Here is a 14,798-nt window from a genome sequence, read left to right as displayed (position 1 = left end):
GCTTGGGATTGCTTATCTTGCCGTTCGGCAAGTTTGAGTTCGCAGTTAAGGTAGGCTTCGAGAAAGCTGTCGGGAGGAAAGCTTCGACTTGTTGCTCGAGTTGTTGCTGTGCAGATTCTGTAGGTGTCGCAAGGCCGAGCGGCTGTTCACGTCGGGGCGAGACAGCGTCGGTCCTTCGGCAGGCTGCTGCGGCAAGGCTAGGTTGTCCTTCGGCAAGGCTGCTTCGGCAAAAGCTGGGTTGTCCTTCGGCAGGCTGCTTCGGCAAGGTTGGGTTGGTGGTCTTCGGCGCAGCAGCTGGAGTGTTTGCCGATCGGCAGGAGCTGTCCGAGGGGGCTGTCCGAGGTGCTGCTCAATCGATCCACCTCCGCCCTCATGGCCTCATAGCGCTCGGGGTCATAAGCGCGACGCTTCTATCGGACAGGTCGGACGGCATGATTGACGCTAAGCCTATGAGATATGATGTCTGGTGATATGCCAGGCATGTCATTGTATGACCATGCAAAGACTTCGAAGTTGAGGCGGAGGAAGGCGACCAGGTTAGAGCGAAGCTCTGGCGAGATGGAGGTGCCGATCCGGACTTGTCGATCCGGGATGTCGTCATGAAGGGTAACCAGTTCCAGGTCCTCCATAGGTTCGGCCTGCAGTGTGATGGACTCCTCCCTTGGGTCCTCAGGTGGTTCTGTGCCAGCTTGAGGAGGGGCGGGAGCCTTGGTCACTGCAAGGGCTTCACTCCTATGTTGGCGATTGGTGGATTTGACTGCTGAAGCATAGCAGCTTCGGGCCCCGAGTTGGTCGCCGCGCACCGTGCCTGGGCCATTAGGTGTAGGGAACTTCAACAGCAGCATATGCGTGGAAATAAAAGCCTTCATTTGGGCCAAGGCTGGGTGACCGAGAATGACGTTGTAGGCTGTGGGGCAATCGACGATAAAGAAGGGGGTAGTGATCGTCGTCCGCTGGGGTGAGGCCCCAACTGATATAGGGAGATGAATGCTGCCAATTGGCTGGACCACATCACCCGAGAAGCTCACAAGGGGTGTGATGCTTCGGTCGAGTAGGTGAGATGGGACCTGGAGTTCATTGAAGGCGTCAGCAAACATCACACTGACCGAGCTGCCAGTGTCCACCAGGATACGCCCAACGTCAAAGTTAGAAATGTCAGCACAGATAATGAGTGGATCATCATAGGGGAGGATAACACCACGCTCCTCTTCCTCGCAGAAGGTAATGGGGGCCCAGCCAGACCTCTGGCTCTTCGGTAAGCGTCCCTGCTCGGTGCTGAAGACTTGATGCGCATAGGTGGAGCGGACATAATGTTTGATGGAGTTGTTGGAGGTGCCAGCCAGGGTAGGACCTCCACTGATGGTAGAGATCATGTTGATCTGTCGTTGGTGAGGGTTAGGCGGGGGCGGTATGTTACGCACATAGTTGTCCAGCTTCCCCTCACGGATGAGCCCTTCAATTATGTTGCGCAACGCAACACAAGATTCGGTGTCATGGCCGCTAAATTGATGAAAGCGGCAGAAGACCCCCGTGTTTGGCATAGGCTTGCTGGATGGTCTTCGGGGGGTGGCTTGGGGATGATAGGGGCTTCACGCACCAGGACATTCTCATAGGTGGTGTTGAGGGTAGTAAAAACCTCGAACCTGGGCCTGGGTGTGAAGGGAAGAGGGGCCCGATCACCAGTCTTAGGAGGGTTGCCTCCGCTAGAGTGGTGGTGGTTGCCATGTCTGCCACGTTTGTTATTGCTGAAGGGATGCTAGTAGCTATCATTCCATTTATGTTGTTGAGTATCCTGGGTACTCGGGGCAGGGGTAGAGTGCTGAGGTGGGGCTGAAGCGGGTGCTGAAGCAAGTGGAGGATCGGCAAAAGTGTTGCGCGCCAGGTTGGCTGGGCCACGCTTGGAATTGAAGTATTCAGTCTTAGCATGGATCGCTGCCTGTTTCATTAGCTCTGCATATGTGTTCCAACTGTTGCTATGAACTAGGTAGCGGAAGTTGGACTCGCGGAGGCCGCTCTTAAAAGTGCCAAAGGCAGCGCGGTCGTCAGTGTCCGGGCAGCGGGAGTATTCGTGACTGAACCGAGCTGCATATTCCCGAAGGAGTTCGTCCTCAGCTTGCCGAAGCATATACAAGTCGTCGGCAGAGTATAGGCGATCAGTCTGGATCATAAAATGATCCAGGAACGTCTGCTTGAGATTATCGAATGAGTTGATAGTGCGGGGGTGGAGCTTATAGAACCAATTCAGGGCCGCGCCGCTGAGGGTGGAAGGGAAAAGGAGGCACATGCCTTCATCAGTGAGGCCTTTGCACCCAAGGGCAGACTGGAAGAAGTGGATGTGGGTGAGAGGGTCCTCCGTGCCAGTGTAGAAAGGGATGCAGAGTGGCTGGATATCTTTCTCCTGGTGGTAATAGAGGATACGTTCAGTAAAAGGCTCCGATCGTGGTTTCGCCCAGAGGGGTTGATGGCTGCGATGTTGTTTGCTCTCCAGGCGCCGGACCTTTTCAAAGAGAAGCCTCATGGTCGGGTCGGCATGAGGAAGAGTTTCAGGTGCTAAAGGCCTGGGGACGGGGCAAACAGGGGCTGGGGAATGTTCCCAATCTTCCAGCGTCTCAGTGTGGTAAGTTGGCCAGGTCTCTGAATTATAGAATTCCCAACTATCCGAGTCCCCGACACCTTCTCCATCGGGTACGCGGACGGGGCCTGGCGAAGGGCCTAGGTGTGTCACCCGTGGGTCCTCGAGGTTACAGGGATAGGGATCGGTCCTGGCTGATGGTCCGAGATGCGATCCTTGCAATCTTGGTAGATCCTGACTGGCTCATGGGGCCGGTCCTTCGGTGGGGGAACGCAAAGGAGTCGTGACTGGGTTAGCTCCGGATGAAGGTGGTCTTTACCCTTGCGGAGCCTAGATTTGGTCGGGGCAATGTGGCTGGAATGTGCTGGCTGGTTCGGCTAAGTATGCCCAACGTTCTGGGTGAGGTCTTGTTGGGCATCTTGGGCGCGAGTCCTCTCTTGGTTCCGCTTTAGAGCACGATAGTCGTGCTCTAGCTCAGCATTCCGACAATGAAGATGCACGTATTTCTCCGACATCTTAGTAATACTGTCGCGGAGGCGCTCCACTTCTGCCTGGAGAGTGGCATCTCCCAGAGATTTCCTTCTGGAAGTACCCTCGCGGGGGGTATGGTGTTGGGTATCGCGGCTATCCTCGGTTGGCATAGCAGAGTGTGGGGTGAATAAGAGGCGACGGGGCCTGATGGGTGAAGGAGCCAGCTGGGCTGATAGAGAAAGAGGGGATTCAAGTGTCGACTTCCCACAGACGGCGCCAAACTGTTGATGCTCAAAATGACCCGGCCAATATTGAGTCCAACTTACTGATTAGGTATGCGGGGTCTTCAGCAGGGAAGAGGGCTGAGGCCTTTGGTGAAATAGGTTGGTGGGAGACCTGCAGAAGACAAAGTGGTAGAAGCAATCGTTAAGCTTCGGACACCGGTGTGGTGCTGGCCGAAGGCTCTCCGATACCTAAGTCAGTTACAGGTAGTAATTCTGGCAGAGTAACAATAAAAGTGGGAGAATAATTACCCTTTTTACTTGGGTACTGTTCCCTATTTATAGGGAGGTGAAAGTAGGAGCTTTGCACAAAGTTCCAATGTGGGACTTTGTGCAAGTCGTCGTGGTGGCGACACGTGTCCTGTAGATTACGTTTGGCAGCTAGGAGCTTCGGCAGGTGTCTGGCACCTCGGAAGTGTGTCTTCCTTCGGCAGGGGAGAAGGCGTGGCTGCCTTGGTGCTAGTCGCTTTGATGCTGGGTCTGCTCGGTTCATTATGGTGTAAACAAAGAACTCGTTGATCAGAAGAAGTATCTTGAGGAGTCTTGCCAGCCCAAATGTGTGAAGCCTCTGATTGAATATCTGGTAATGAAATTTATTTCCTAGGTTAATTTTAGATGCTGTTAATATGAACTTACAATTGGATCAGATATATATATATTTTTTTAAATCTAATTACTAGAGAGAGAGTCGTATCAACTTATTGGTCTTTGTTGTACCTGTGTCTTTTATCCATATCCATACCCCTACTAGAGAGGTAAAGGGAATTACAACCTAGAAAAGCTCGCAAAATTAATTCTCCTATGAAATCTTGGAAGTTGGAACCATATATGTGCATGGTCCAACAAGTTAGAATGCGTTGTATGTTTTTCCATAAGAGGAAGTAATTTGGTAATCATATATATCATCAAATGTGAAATTTTGTAATATCAAGTTATGAAGTTGGGTATGCCGTGCAGAACGTTATAGAGAGTAATTGTACAAAGGTTATAGCACAAAATAAGAGTATCAGAAGATCAGCATTGAGGATGTCATACTAAAGTGATTAAGCAAGCTCTTTTGACATATTTTAATGGGATTGTTGGGTTGGCTTACAAGGTTCATAACTACTACTCTTAGTATTGGACGCTTGCCTAGACAACATCAAGATTCGGCTCTACCTCTACCTGTACTTTCTTTTTTTACTCCAAGATTTCCCACTTGACCATTGTTGTAGGTTTTTGATATTATAGGCTAAGAACAGGGAAAAATTATAGAACATATACTTACTGGAATTTTTTATTTTTGTTTATTTTGGAGGAAGTGTTGCATAGACTATGAAGTCTCAATCAAAATCTTTTGCACTTGAATATGTTGAAATTTGGACTTACTATGGAAAACAAATCTTACATTGTAGGTACTTATTCTGTTGTATGTAGCTCTATGAATATAATGCCATTACCAATACTATAGTTATCTATTAAATGCAGCAGTTTAAAACCAGCAGAATGACTCCTAACATCGCAAACTGTTGCGTCTCAATCGAATTTCCCCTACTTGAACTTTTGGGCTAGATTTAATAAACTGATTGAATCTTTTTACTTACAAAAGAGTAGATGATTAGGCAGCTACTTATGCTGAGCATCAGTTATAGTTCAACCTTAAAAAGTTGTGGATACATATGGCTTTCATATTGTCTTTATTTCTACTTTCTTGCACCCCCGTTCCCTCCTGCCATAATTGTTGAGTAATAAAATTAAAATTTGAATCTTTTTTTCTTTTCGTTTTTAATTTTTTTAAAAAGAAAAAAGAAATGGAATAATATGATTGTTAGAGGTCTTTGTTTTGGTATTTATATGTATACTTGAGATTGTTCACATTTGGTTTGAATGAATGTAATTTCGTATTTGTACTGGGATTGTTCAACTTTTTTATTTATTGTAGGCATGTGTTAAGAGGGTTGAAGCTGATAACAATGGCGAGAAGCATTGTACAGGCCAATACTTTGATTACATATCTTGTGTTGACAAATGTGTAAGTTTTCATTTTAATTCATTATGTTGTATTAATTTTGTTCAGACTCGTGTTGATCATTGCCTTATAGCGTGTAGGTTGCGCCGATGTTATTCGGAGCACTCAAGTAGCTGAGTGGCAATTTTAGGGTTTCGCATCCATTAATCGTTACTGTTTTACGGTGCATATTATTTTTGAACTTGTGCTATGATGTTCGTCGTTTTTGTTTTCAGCGACATGGTTAAGATGTTGAGAGGTATTGAATTAGAATAAAAAGAAAAGAGTTTTTTAACTCGAAGGTTCTCAAACTTATACCTGAGTTGTATTTTGATTTCTCAACTAAATTATGCGTTCAAATGGTTCATCAACTCTTTATTATTCGGTGCATTGGTCCTATTGTTATACTACTTCAATATTGCCATTAATTTAAGGGTTAAAATTGTCAATTTTCACTAGAATATTAATAAATTAATAAAATCTATAAAAATTATAAAAAATTAAAAATAAAAACTAAAATGCCCAATAATAATAAAAACAAACATAAAAACAAATTAAAAAAATAAACCCACCATTACCCTCCCCATACCTCCATCCTTGCAACCCACCCCCCAATCTTTCTCCCTTTTTTCAACAATCAAACATAGCTAAATTCCCAAATTAAACAACAAAATAAAAAAAAATAAAAAAAATATTCGTTGCAACTAATTAGGTACTAGGAGGACACAGTAATGAAGGTGATGGCTGTAGGAGTCTTTTTATTCCAGCATCCTAACAAATGAGTTTGGGTTGCCGTAAGTTCAGAGACTCAAATGCAAATCGGGTCTAAGTTTAGAGATTCAGAAAACGATTAACTCCATTAAATTATTGTTATACTACTATTAACTTTACCATCGATTTACATCATGTGTATTATGGGTGGCCTATGCAGCCTGTTAGACTATTAGTATTGAGTCCAAGTTCCAATAGAATGACGATTAGTATTCCACTTTGGACTTGAGGATTTTGCTAGTGGCGGTTGAGGGAATCTCTACATGCGCGTGTATGACTGTTAGTCGTTAATGAATGCGTGGAAGGCTATTGCTAACCAATTGTTGATATATACCGGTGATTGATTTGGTATTTGACGGAGCTAACAGTTTTGTTGCAAAATTTTTGACACCTGAAAATGTTTTGTTTGCTGTTACAGCCGAAAATATTATCCAGCTTTCCCCTGCATATATAATTACTAAAGCTGCCTTGGAATGCTTTTAGTTGTGAAAAAAAAAAAAAAGGAGAAAAAAAGAAGAGGTATTGGAATGCAGCAAACTTGTCGATTAAAAAAAAGAAAAAAAAAGGGGCTAGTATAAATAAAACTTCCGTTATTTCTAAAGCCTATTATACACTAACATAAAAATATTTATACTTTGACAAATTTTTTATATATTTTTTATACAATACATGTTAATAAATTCATTTTATTATTTTTAAATAATTTGTGGTATGCCACGACTTCGGTTCTCTTTACGACAAGAGTGTAAAGTTTGTGTATGAAGGTAAAAAATTCCGAGTGGTAAAGTAAAAATTGTCTGCCAAAACCATTATTTTCTTAAATATATTTTTGGACAAAGGCCCAAGGTCCTGGAAAATTATACGAAAGCCCAGAACCGCCTTTCCTCTCCAAGAAATCCAAGCCTACCCAACCCAACCCTAGAAACTGTAAAAGAGAAAACATTTGTTATTGTTGCTCTCTCTCTCTCTCTCTCTCTGAAGCTCGCTCAGTCTTCTTCCCTGTAATTCCAATCCATTCAAACAGTCATTTTCTTCTGCAACCCCTAGGTTCTATTGCTTGTGCTTTCTCCTCACCGCCTCAAGTGAGCTCTCTTTCTCCAATATATAATATACATATATATGTGTATGATATATGTGTGTGTTTTTTCTTATAAATATGATCAGATTCTTTCCCACTTTTCTGAAATGATTCTTGCGGTTACTGCTTTCTGATTTTATAAATTTAGATCTAATTCTTTAGCTTCTGAAACATACATAAACAAATACATTTCTGTATCTTTTTTTCTTGATTGTGTTTATTGATTTTGAAATTTAGGATTTTGGAGGGGCTTCGTTTCAATTGTTCCAAAAGATTGTATAATTAGTCGAAACCTTGATGGGTCGGAAGAAGCCCAGACAACATCAAGATTCGGCTCTACCTCTACCTTTACTTTCTTGGTTTACTCCAAGATTTCCCACTTAACCATTGTTGTAGGTTTTGGATATTATAGGCTAAGAACAGGGAAAAATTATGGAACATATATTTGCTGGAATTTTTTATTATTATTTATTTTGGAGGAAGTGTTACATAGACTATGAAGTCTCAATCAAAATCTATTGCACTTGAATATGTTGAAATTTGGACTTGCTATGGAAAACAAATCTTACACTATATGTACTTATTCTGTTGTATGTAGCTCTATGAATATAATGCCATTTCCAATACTACATCTATTAAATGCAGCAGTTTAAAACCAGCAGAATGACTCCTAACATGGCAAACTGTTGGGTCTCAATCGAATTTCTCCTACATCAACTAGTGGGCTTGATTTCTCTTACAAAAGAGTAGATGATTAGGCAGCTACTTCTGCTGAGCATCAGTTATAGTTCAACCTTAAAAGTTGTGGATACATATGGCTTTCATATTGTCTTTATTTCTTCTTTTTTGCACCGCCGTTCCCTCCTGCCATAATTGTTGAGTAATAAAATTAAAATTTGAATATTTTCTTCCATTCGTTTTTCATTTTTTAAAAAAGAAAAAAGAAATGGAATAATATGGTTGTTAGAGGTCTTTGTTTTGGTATTTATATGTATACTTGAGATTGTTCACATCACTTTGTGTGTTTGGGACATGTATTAATTTTTCTACATTTTTCTTTAGTTTGTTTCTTAGATGTTGAAGTTACATATAGAAGAGAAAAATGGTTGTTATAATGCACTTTCGGAACCCAAGACTTGTTCAATACTTCGTTCGGAACTTTTCTCTGTGGTCAATGAAGAAGGATCCATATCTTGAATCAGCGCTGTCTAAGAATCGCCGATGGATAGTGAATAATCAAATAAAAAACATCATCCTGAGGTGCCCTGATCAAGTAGCAACAGTGAGATTCATTCAGAAGAAGTTCAAGACCCTTGATCTCCAAGGAAAGGCTCTCAATTGGCTCAAAAAGTACCCATGCTGCTTTCAAGTCTATTTGCAGGGTGATGAGTACTACTGCCAGCTAACAAAACGAATGATGGGTTTGGTGGAAGAGGAAGAATCTGTTAAAGACATGCAGGAATATGTGTTTGTTGAGAGATTAACAAAGTTACTTATGATGAGCTCCAATAAAAGACTAAATGTTGTCAAGCTTAATGAACTAAAGCGGAACTTAGGTTTTCCAGATGACTATTTGATTAGACTTGTGCCAAAGTATTCTGATATGTTTCAGATTGTTAATTATAGTGGGCGGCGGAGTTCCATGGAGATTGAGCTGGTGTCTTGGAATCCAGATTTAGCGGTTTCTGCTATTGAAGCTTCAGCTCACAAGCAAGGAACTGAGCCATGTTTCACATGCTCATTGCCTTCAACTTGGGTCAAGTCGTGGGAAAGGTTTCATGAATTTAATGCGACACCTTATATTTCACCCTACTTGGACTCCAAAGGCTTAGTGGAGGGATCAAAGGAGATGGAGAAGAGGACGGTGGGTTTGGTGCATGAGTTGTTGTCATTGACTCTATGGAAGAAAGCATCAATTGCAAAGCTGGGACATTTTCAGAGAGAATTTTTTTTGCCAGAGAAACTGAACGTTTTGCTGCTCAAGCACCCTGGCATATTCTATGTCTCTAATAAGTATCAGATTTATACTGTCCTTCTTAGAGAAGGTTATAATGAGCAAGGACTGGTAGATAAGGATCCACTTGTTGTTGTGAAGGAGAAATTTGGAGAACTTATGCAGGAGGGGCTTCATGAATATAACCGCAGGCGCCATTTGGTAAATCTAGAAAAGAAGAAAAAGAAAGGCATGGTTTTGGGTAGACCAAATGAAGGCAAGGACAGGAGCTCTGAGATGTCTAACCCTGATGATCAGGGAGATAGAGGAGGATTGTTTGACCCAGAAGAAAGAAAGCGATTCTATAAGGTTCTCTTTGATGATGGTGCCTGATAAGGGGAGGTTGATGCGGTGGTGGTTGAAGCCTTCTGCCAGAACAATATCTTTAAGCAAGGAAGGACCACTTGGGCCTGACTCCGCACTGCCTCCAGTGAGCAATCTTAGCTCCACAAAGCCATCACTGCCCTTGGCTGTTTCACACTCCTGTCTTTACTATGGAAATTGGAAATCAGATGCCATAGGGTCAAGCCATCGTGGTGCAATGTGTCCTCTGAAATGGGTCAAGTGGGTAACCAGGCTGTCCTGGAAGCTCTGTCTTATTGCCTGGAGCAGATCTGCTCTCCGACTTTTAGATGGATGGGTGACTTGCAATTTGGACATGGTCTCGTAGATGATGTAATAAGCCTGGGAGAGGGAAGTGAATTCCGAGAAATCATGAAAGTCGAGAAGAAGGGTTTGTGATCTGCAGAGGATGGTTCAGGCTGGGGAGAGGGATGTGAAACCCGAGAAATCATGGAAGTTGAGAAGAGTTGAAATGAGGAGTAAGCTCAAGATGGCTGAGAGGAAAATTTATTTCATCATGTGTTCGGTCCACGAGCAGCAACTCGGGGAAGCTTGGTCTTCCTTAGTGGCCATGGTAAGGGCAGAGAAGAGTTCAGCTTTGAATTATGAAGCTGCTTCAAGGCCCGGGAAAGTAGACAACAAAGCAGAAATGAGGGGCAATGTTTTGATTAAGGGAATCAAATGCAACAGAATTGTAATTTTTTGGTGGTTGTAATGAAATTCTTTTTCCTTTTGAGTATTGTGTTATTTACTTGTATGAAATTCTTCACATTTGACGAGTTATTGAAATTAATAGGCCACCAAGAATATAGTGGGGAAAGTGAATCCTCCTAGGTTTTGTTTTCCTTCCTCATGGGAAATTTTGGAAAATGAGCCAATATTAAATACATATTTTTCATGACCATTTTGTCTTCATTAACAACTAGCCTCTCTGCACGCGCATACGAGAGGTTTTTTTTAAAAAAAATTTAAATTTATTTTAGAATTAAAAAAGATAATGGATATTTGTGTTCCATAAAAATAGGATCCATTATCTGAATTTTCTTTTAATTTTAATTTTTTTAATACGAAAAATTATGAATTTACCATATTATCCTCATTTAATTAATAATTTCAATTCTTAATGTTTGCATTAACCAAGGGCATTTTCTGGTATTTTAAATGTTTCACCATTCTCTACCTTTTGCTTTATATATATAGATTTAAAATTACAATATATTATTAAATGCATTTTTTTAATTTGATTTAATATGACTATAATTGAAAAATTGTTCGAACTTTATTTTACATTCATACTCAAAACAAACATAAGAAAGGAAATAAACTATATCTTCCGGTTATTTTCCCAACATTATCAAACGTGGAAAATGAATCTTCAATTTCTCATTCTTTAGGAAATGACATGAGAAATAATTTTCCCTCAAATGCGTTCCGTAAACCAAACGATGCCTTATTATTTCATTAACTTTAATAAATAAAACAATTTGTAGGAGCTAAAACTATTAAGGACAGTCTCACAGTTCCACAATAAACATCATCATTTTGTGACGTCTAGAAGTTTTAAAAAAAAAAAATAAATAAATAAATATAATGATAAAATAACAAATGTTGTGTTTGAGCATGATTGGTAAATCGTCGTGTATGTCTGGACCCAAGCCCAAAAGAAAATGATTTTGTCTATACTTGATCTGTCTTGAGAGACCCATTCAACAGCTCCACAATCTCAGGTCCGGTCCACCATCATAATCGTAGTTGTTCCAAACTGCCAAGTTACCCATTTCCACCCTCTCTCTCTCTCTCTCTCTCTCTCTCTCTCTCTGTTCTGCAACTCAGGAGCTGATCTTTCTCTCTCTCTCTCTGTTCTGCAACTCAGGAGCTGATCTTTCTCTTCGAATCAGAAAGTACCTTTCTTCTTCTTTTTCACCCCCAAAAATCGAACTAAAGTTTCAATTTTTTTTTATCGATTTTATTTATTTATATTTCGGTGCAGGAATTTGGAGAGCTTTTTGATTCATTTCTATGTGAGTATCTCTGGGTTATTAATCTTTGTGGGTTTTCCATTTTTCTTTTTCACATGAATGTTAGGCATAGAGAAATTGAAATGTGGACACGAACATTGTGTATCAAGGGGTCAAAACACCAAATTTTCTATTGATTTTCTCTTTCTCTTTGGATTGAAACCTAAAGCTTTTCTCTTTCTCTCATCGATCTTTTCATTTTATCTACTAAGGGCGGATGAAGAACTCGTTGATCAGAAGAAGTATCTTGAGGAGTCTTGCCAGCCTAAATGTGTGAAGCCTCTGATTGAATATCAGGTAATGAAATTTATTTCCTATGTTAATTTTAGATGCTGTTAATATGAACTTACAATTGGATCAGATATTTTTTTTAAATCAAATTACTAGAGAGATAGTCGTATCAACTTATTGGTCTTTGTTGTACCTGTGTGTTTTATCCATATCCATGCTCCCTACTATAGAGGTAAAGGGAATTACAACCTAGAAAAGCTCCCAAAATTACTTCTCCTATGAAATCTTGGAAGTTGGAACCATATATTTGCATGGTCCAACAAGTTAGAATGCGTTCTTTATGTTTTTCCATAAGAGGAAGTAATTTGGAAATCATATATATCATCAAATGTGAAATTTAGTAATATCAAGTTATTTAGTTGGGTATGCCGTGCAGAACGTTATAGAGAGTAATTGTACAAAGGTTATAGCCAAAATAAGAGTATCAGAATATCAGGATTCAGGATGTCATACTAAAGTGATTAAGCAAGCTCTTTTGACATATTTTAATGGGATTGTTGGGTTGGCTTACAAGGTTCATAACTACTACTCTTAGTATTGGACGCTTGCCTAGACAACATCAAGATTCGGCTCTACCTCTACCTGTACTTTCTTTTTTTACTCCAAGATTTCCCACTTGACCATTGTTTGTAGGTTTTTGATATTATAGGCTAAGAACAGGGAAAAATTATAGAACATATACTTACTGGAATTTTTTATTTTTGTTTATTTTGGAGGAAGTGTTGCATAGACTATGAAGTCTCAATCAAAATCTTTTGCACTTGAATCTGTTGAAATTTGGACTTGCTATGGAAAACAAATCTTATATTGTAGGTACTTATTCTGTTGTATGTAGCTCTATGAATATAATGCCACTACCAATACTATAGTTATCTATTAAATGCAGCAGTTTAAAACCAGCAGAATGACTCCTAACATCGCAAACTGTTGGGTCTCAATCGAATTTCCCCTACTTGAACTTTTGGGCTAGATTTAATAAACTGATTGAATCTTTTTACTTACAAAAGAGTAGATGATTAGGCAGCTACTTCTGCTGAGCATCAGTTATAGTTCAACCTTAAAAAGTTGTGGATACATATGGCTTTCATATTGTCTTTATTTCTACTTTCTTGCACCCCTGTTCCCTCCTGCCATAATTGTTGAGTAATAAAATTAAAATTTTAATCTTTTTTTCTTTTTGTTTTTAATTTTTTTAAAAAGAAAAAAGAAATGGAATAATATGATTGTTAGAGGTCTTTGTTTTGGTATTTATATGTATACTTGAGATTGTTCACATTTGGTTTGAATGAATGTAATTTCGTATTTGTACTGGGATTGTTCAACTTTTTTATTTATTGTAGGCATGTGTTAAGAGGGTTGAAGCTGATAACAATGGCGAGAAGCATTGTACAGGCCAATACTTTGATTACATATCTTGTGTTGACAAATGTGTAAGTTTTCATTTTAATTCATTATGTTGTATTAATTTTGTTCAGACTCGTGTTGATCATTGCCTTATGGCGTGTAGGTTGCGCCGATGTTATTCGGAGCACTCAAGTAGCTGAGTGGCAGTTTTAGGGTCTCGCATCCATTAATCGTTACTGTTTTACGGTGCATATTATTTTTGAACTTGTGCTATGATGTTCGTCGTTTTTGTTTTCAGCGACATGGTTAAGATGTTGAGAGGTATTGAATTAGAATAAAAAGAAAAGAGTTTTTTTAACTCGAAGGTTCTCAAACTTATACCTGAGTTGTATTTTAATTTCTCAACTAAATTATGCGTTCAAATGGTTCATCAACTCTTTATTATTCGGTGCATTTGTCCTATTGTTATACTACTTCAATATTGCCATTAATTTAAGGGTTAAAATTGTCAATTTTCACTAGAATATTAATAAATTAATAAAATCTATAAAAATTATAAAAAATTAAAAATAAAAACTAAAATGCCCAATAATAATAAAAACAAACATAAAAACAAATTAAAAAAATAAACCCACCATAACCCTCCCCATACCTCCATCCTTGCAACCCACCCCCCAATCTTTCTTCCTTTTTTCAACAATCAAACATAGCTAAATTCCCAAATTAAACAACAAAATAAAAAAAAATAAAAAAAATATTCGTTGCAACTAATTAGGTACTAGGAGGACACAGTAATGAAGGTGATGGCTGTAGGAGTCTTTTTATTCCAGCATCCTAACAAATGAGTTTGGGCTGCCGTAAGTTCAGAGACTCAAATGCAAATCGGGTCTAAGTTTAGAGATTCAGAAAACGATTAACTCCATTAAATTATTGTTATACTACTATTAACTTTACCATCGATTTACATCATGTGTATTATGGGTGGCCTATGCAGCCTGTTAGACTATTAGTATTGAGTCCAAGTTCCAATAGAATGACGATTAGTATTCCACTTTGGACTTGAGGATTTTGCTAGTGGCGGTTGAGGGAATCTCTACATGCGCGTGTATGACTGTTAGTCGTTAATGAATGCGTGGAAGGCTATTGCTAACCAATTGTTGATATATACCGGTGATTGATTTGGTATTTGACGGAGCTAACAGTTTTGTTGCAAAATTTTTGACACCTGAAAATGTTTTGTTTGCTGTTACAGCCGAAAATATTATCCAGCTTTCCCCTGCATATATAATTACTAAAGCTGCCTTGGAATGCTTTTAGTTGTGAAAAAAAAAAAAAAAAAAGGAGAAAAAAAGAAGCGGTATTGGAATGCAGCAAACTTGTCGATTAAAAAAAAAGAAAAAAAAGGGGCTAATATAAATAAAGCTTCCGTTATTTCTAAAGCCTATTATACAATAACATAAAAATATTTATACTCTGACAAATTTTTTATATATTTTTTATACAATACATGTTAATAAATTCATTTTATTATTTTTAAATAATTTGTGGTATGCCACGACTTCGGTTCTCTTTACGACAAGAGTGTAAAGTTTGTGTATGAAGGTAAAAAATTCCGAGTGGTAAAGTAAAAATTGTCTGCCAAAACCATTA

General features: G+C 39.4%; 1 protein-coding gene across 2 annotated transcripts; it reads left to right on the top strand.

Moving 5' to 3' along the window:
- Positions 6,933-10,328, top strand: LOC18767779 (protein ROOT PRIMORDIUM DEFECTIVE 1). Of its 2 annotated transcripts, none has more exons than XR_002272901.1 (2): positions 6,933-7,164; positions 7,398-7,784. XR_002272901.1 is itself a non-coding variant. In XM_007200992.2 (2 exons), exon 2 carries the CDS (start codon positions 8,263-8,265, stop codon positions 9,484-9,486), a length of 1,224 nt encoding a protein of 407 aa, XP_007201054.1. In that variant the 5' UTR covers positions 6,937-7,164; positions 8,223-8,262; the 3' UTR covers positions 9,487-10,328. The 2 variants fall into 2 exon arrangements, 1 of the variants encoding a protein (XP_007201054.1); XM_007200992.2 differs by lacking the exon at positions 7,398-7,784 and adding an exon at positions 8,223-10,328 and having other exon boundaries at positions 6,937-7,164.

Source organism: Prunus persica, chromosome G8, assembly GCF_000346465.2.
Source record: "Prunus persica cultivar Lovell chromosome G8, Prunus_persica_NCBIv2, whole genome shotgun sequence".
Taxonomy (NCBI): domain Eukaryota; kingdom Viridiplantae; phylum Streptophyta; class Magnoliopsida; order Rosales; family Rosaceae; genus Prunus; species Prunus persica.
This window is presented reverse-complemented; position numbering and strand designations above follow the sequence as displayed.

What these genes read in the sequence shown, in the direction of transcription:
- LOC18767779 (XM_007200992.2), top strand. Translation starts at nt 8,263, where the DNA reads ATGGTTGTTATAATGCACTTTCGGAACCCAAGACTTGTTCAATACTTC.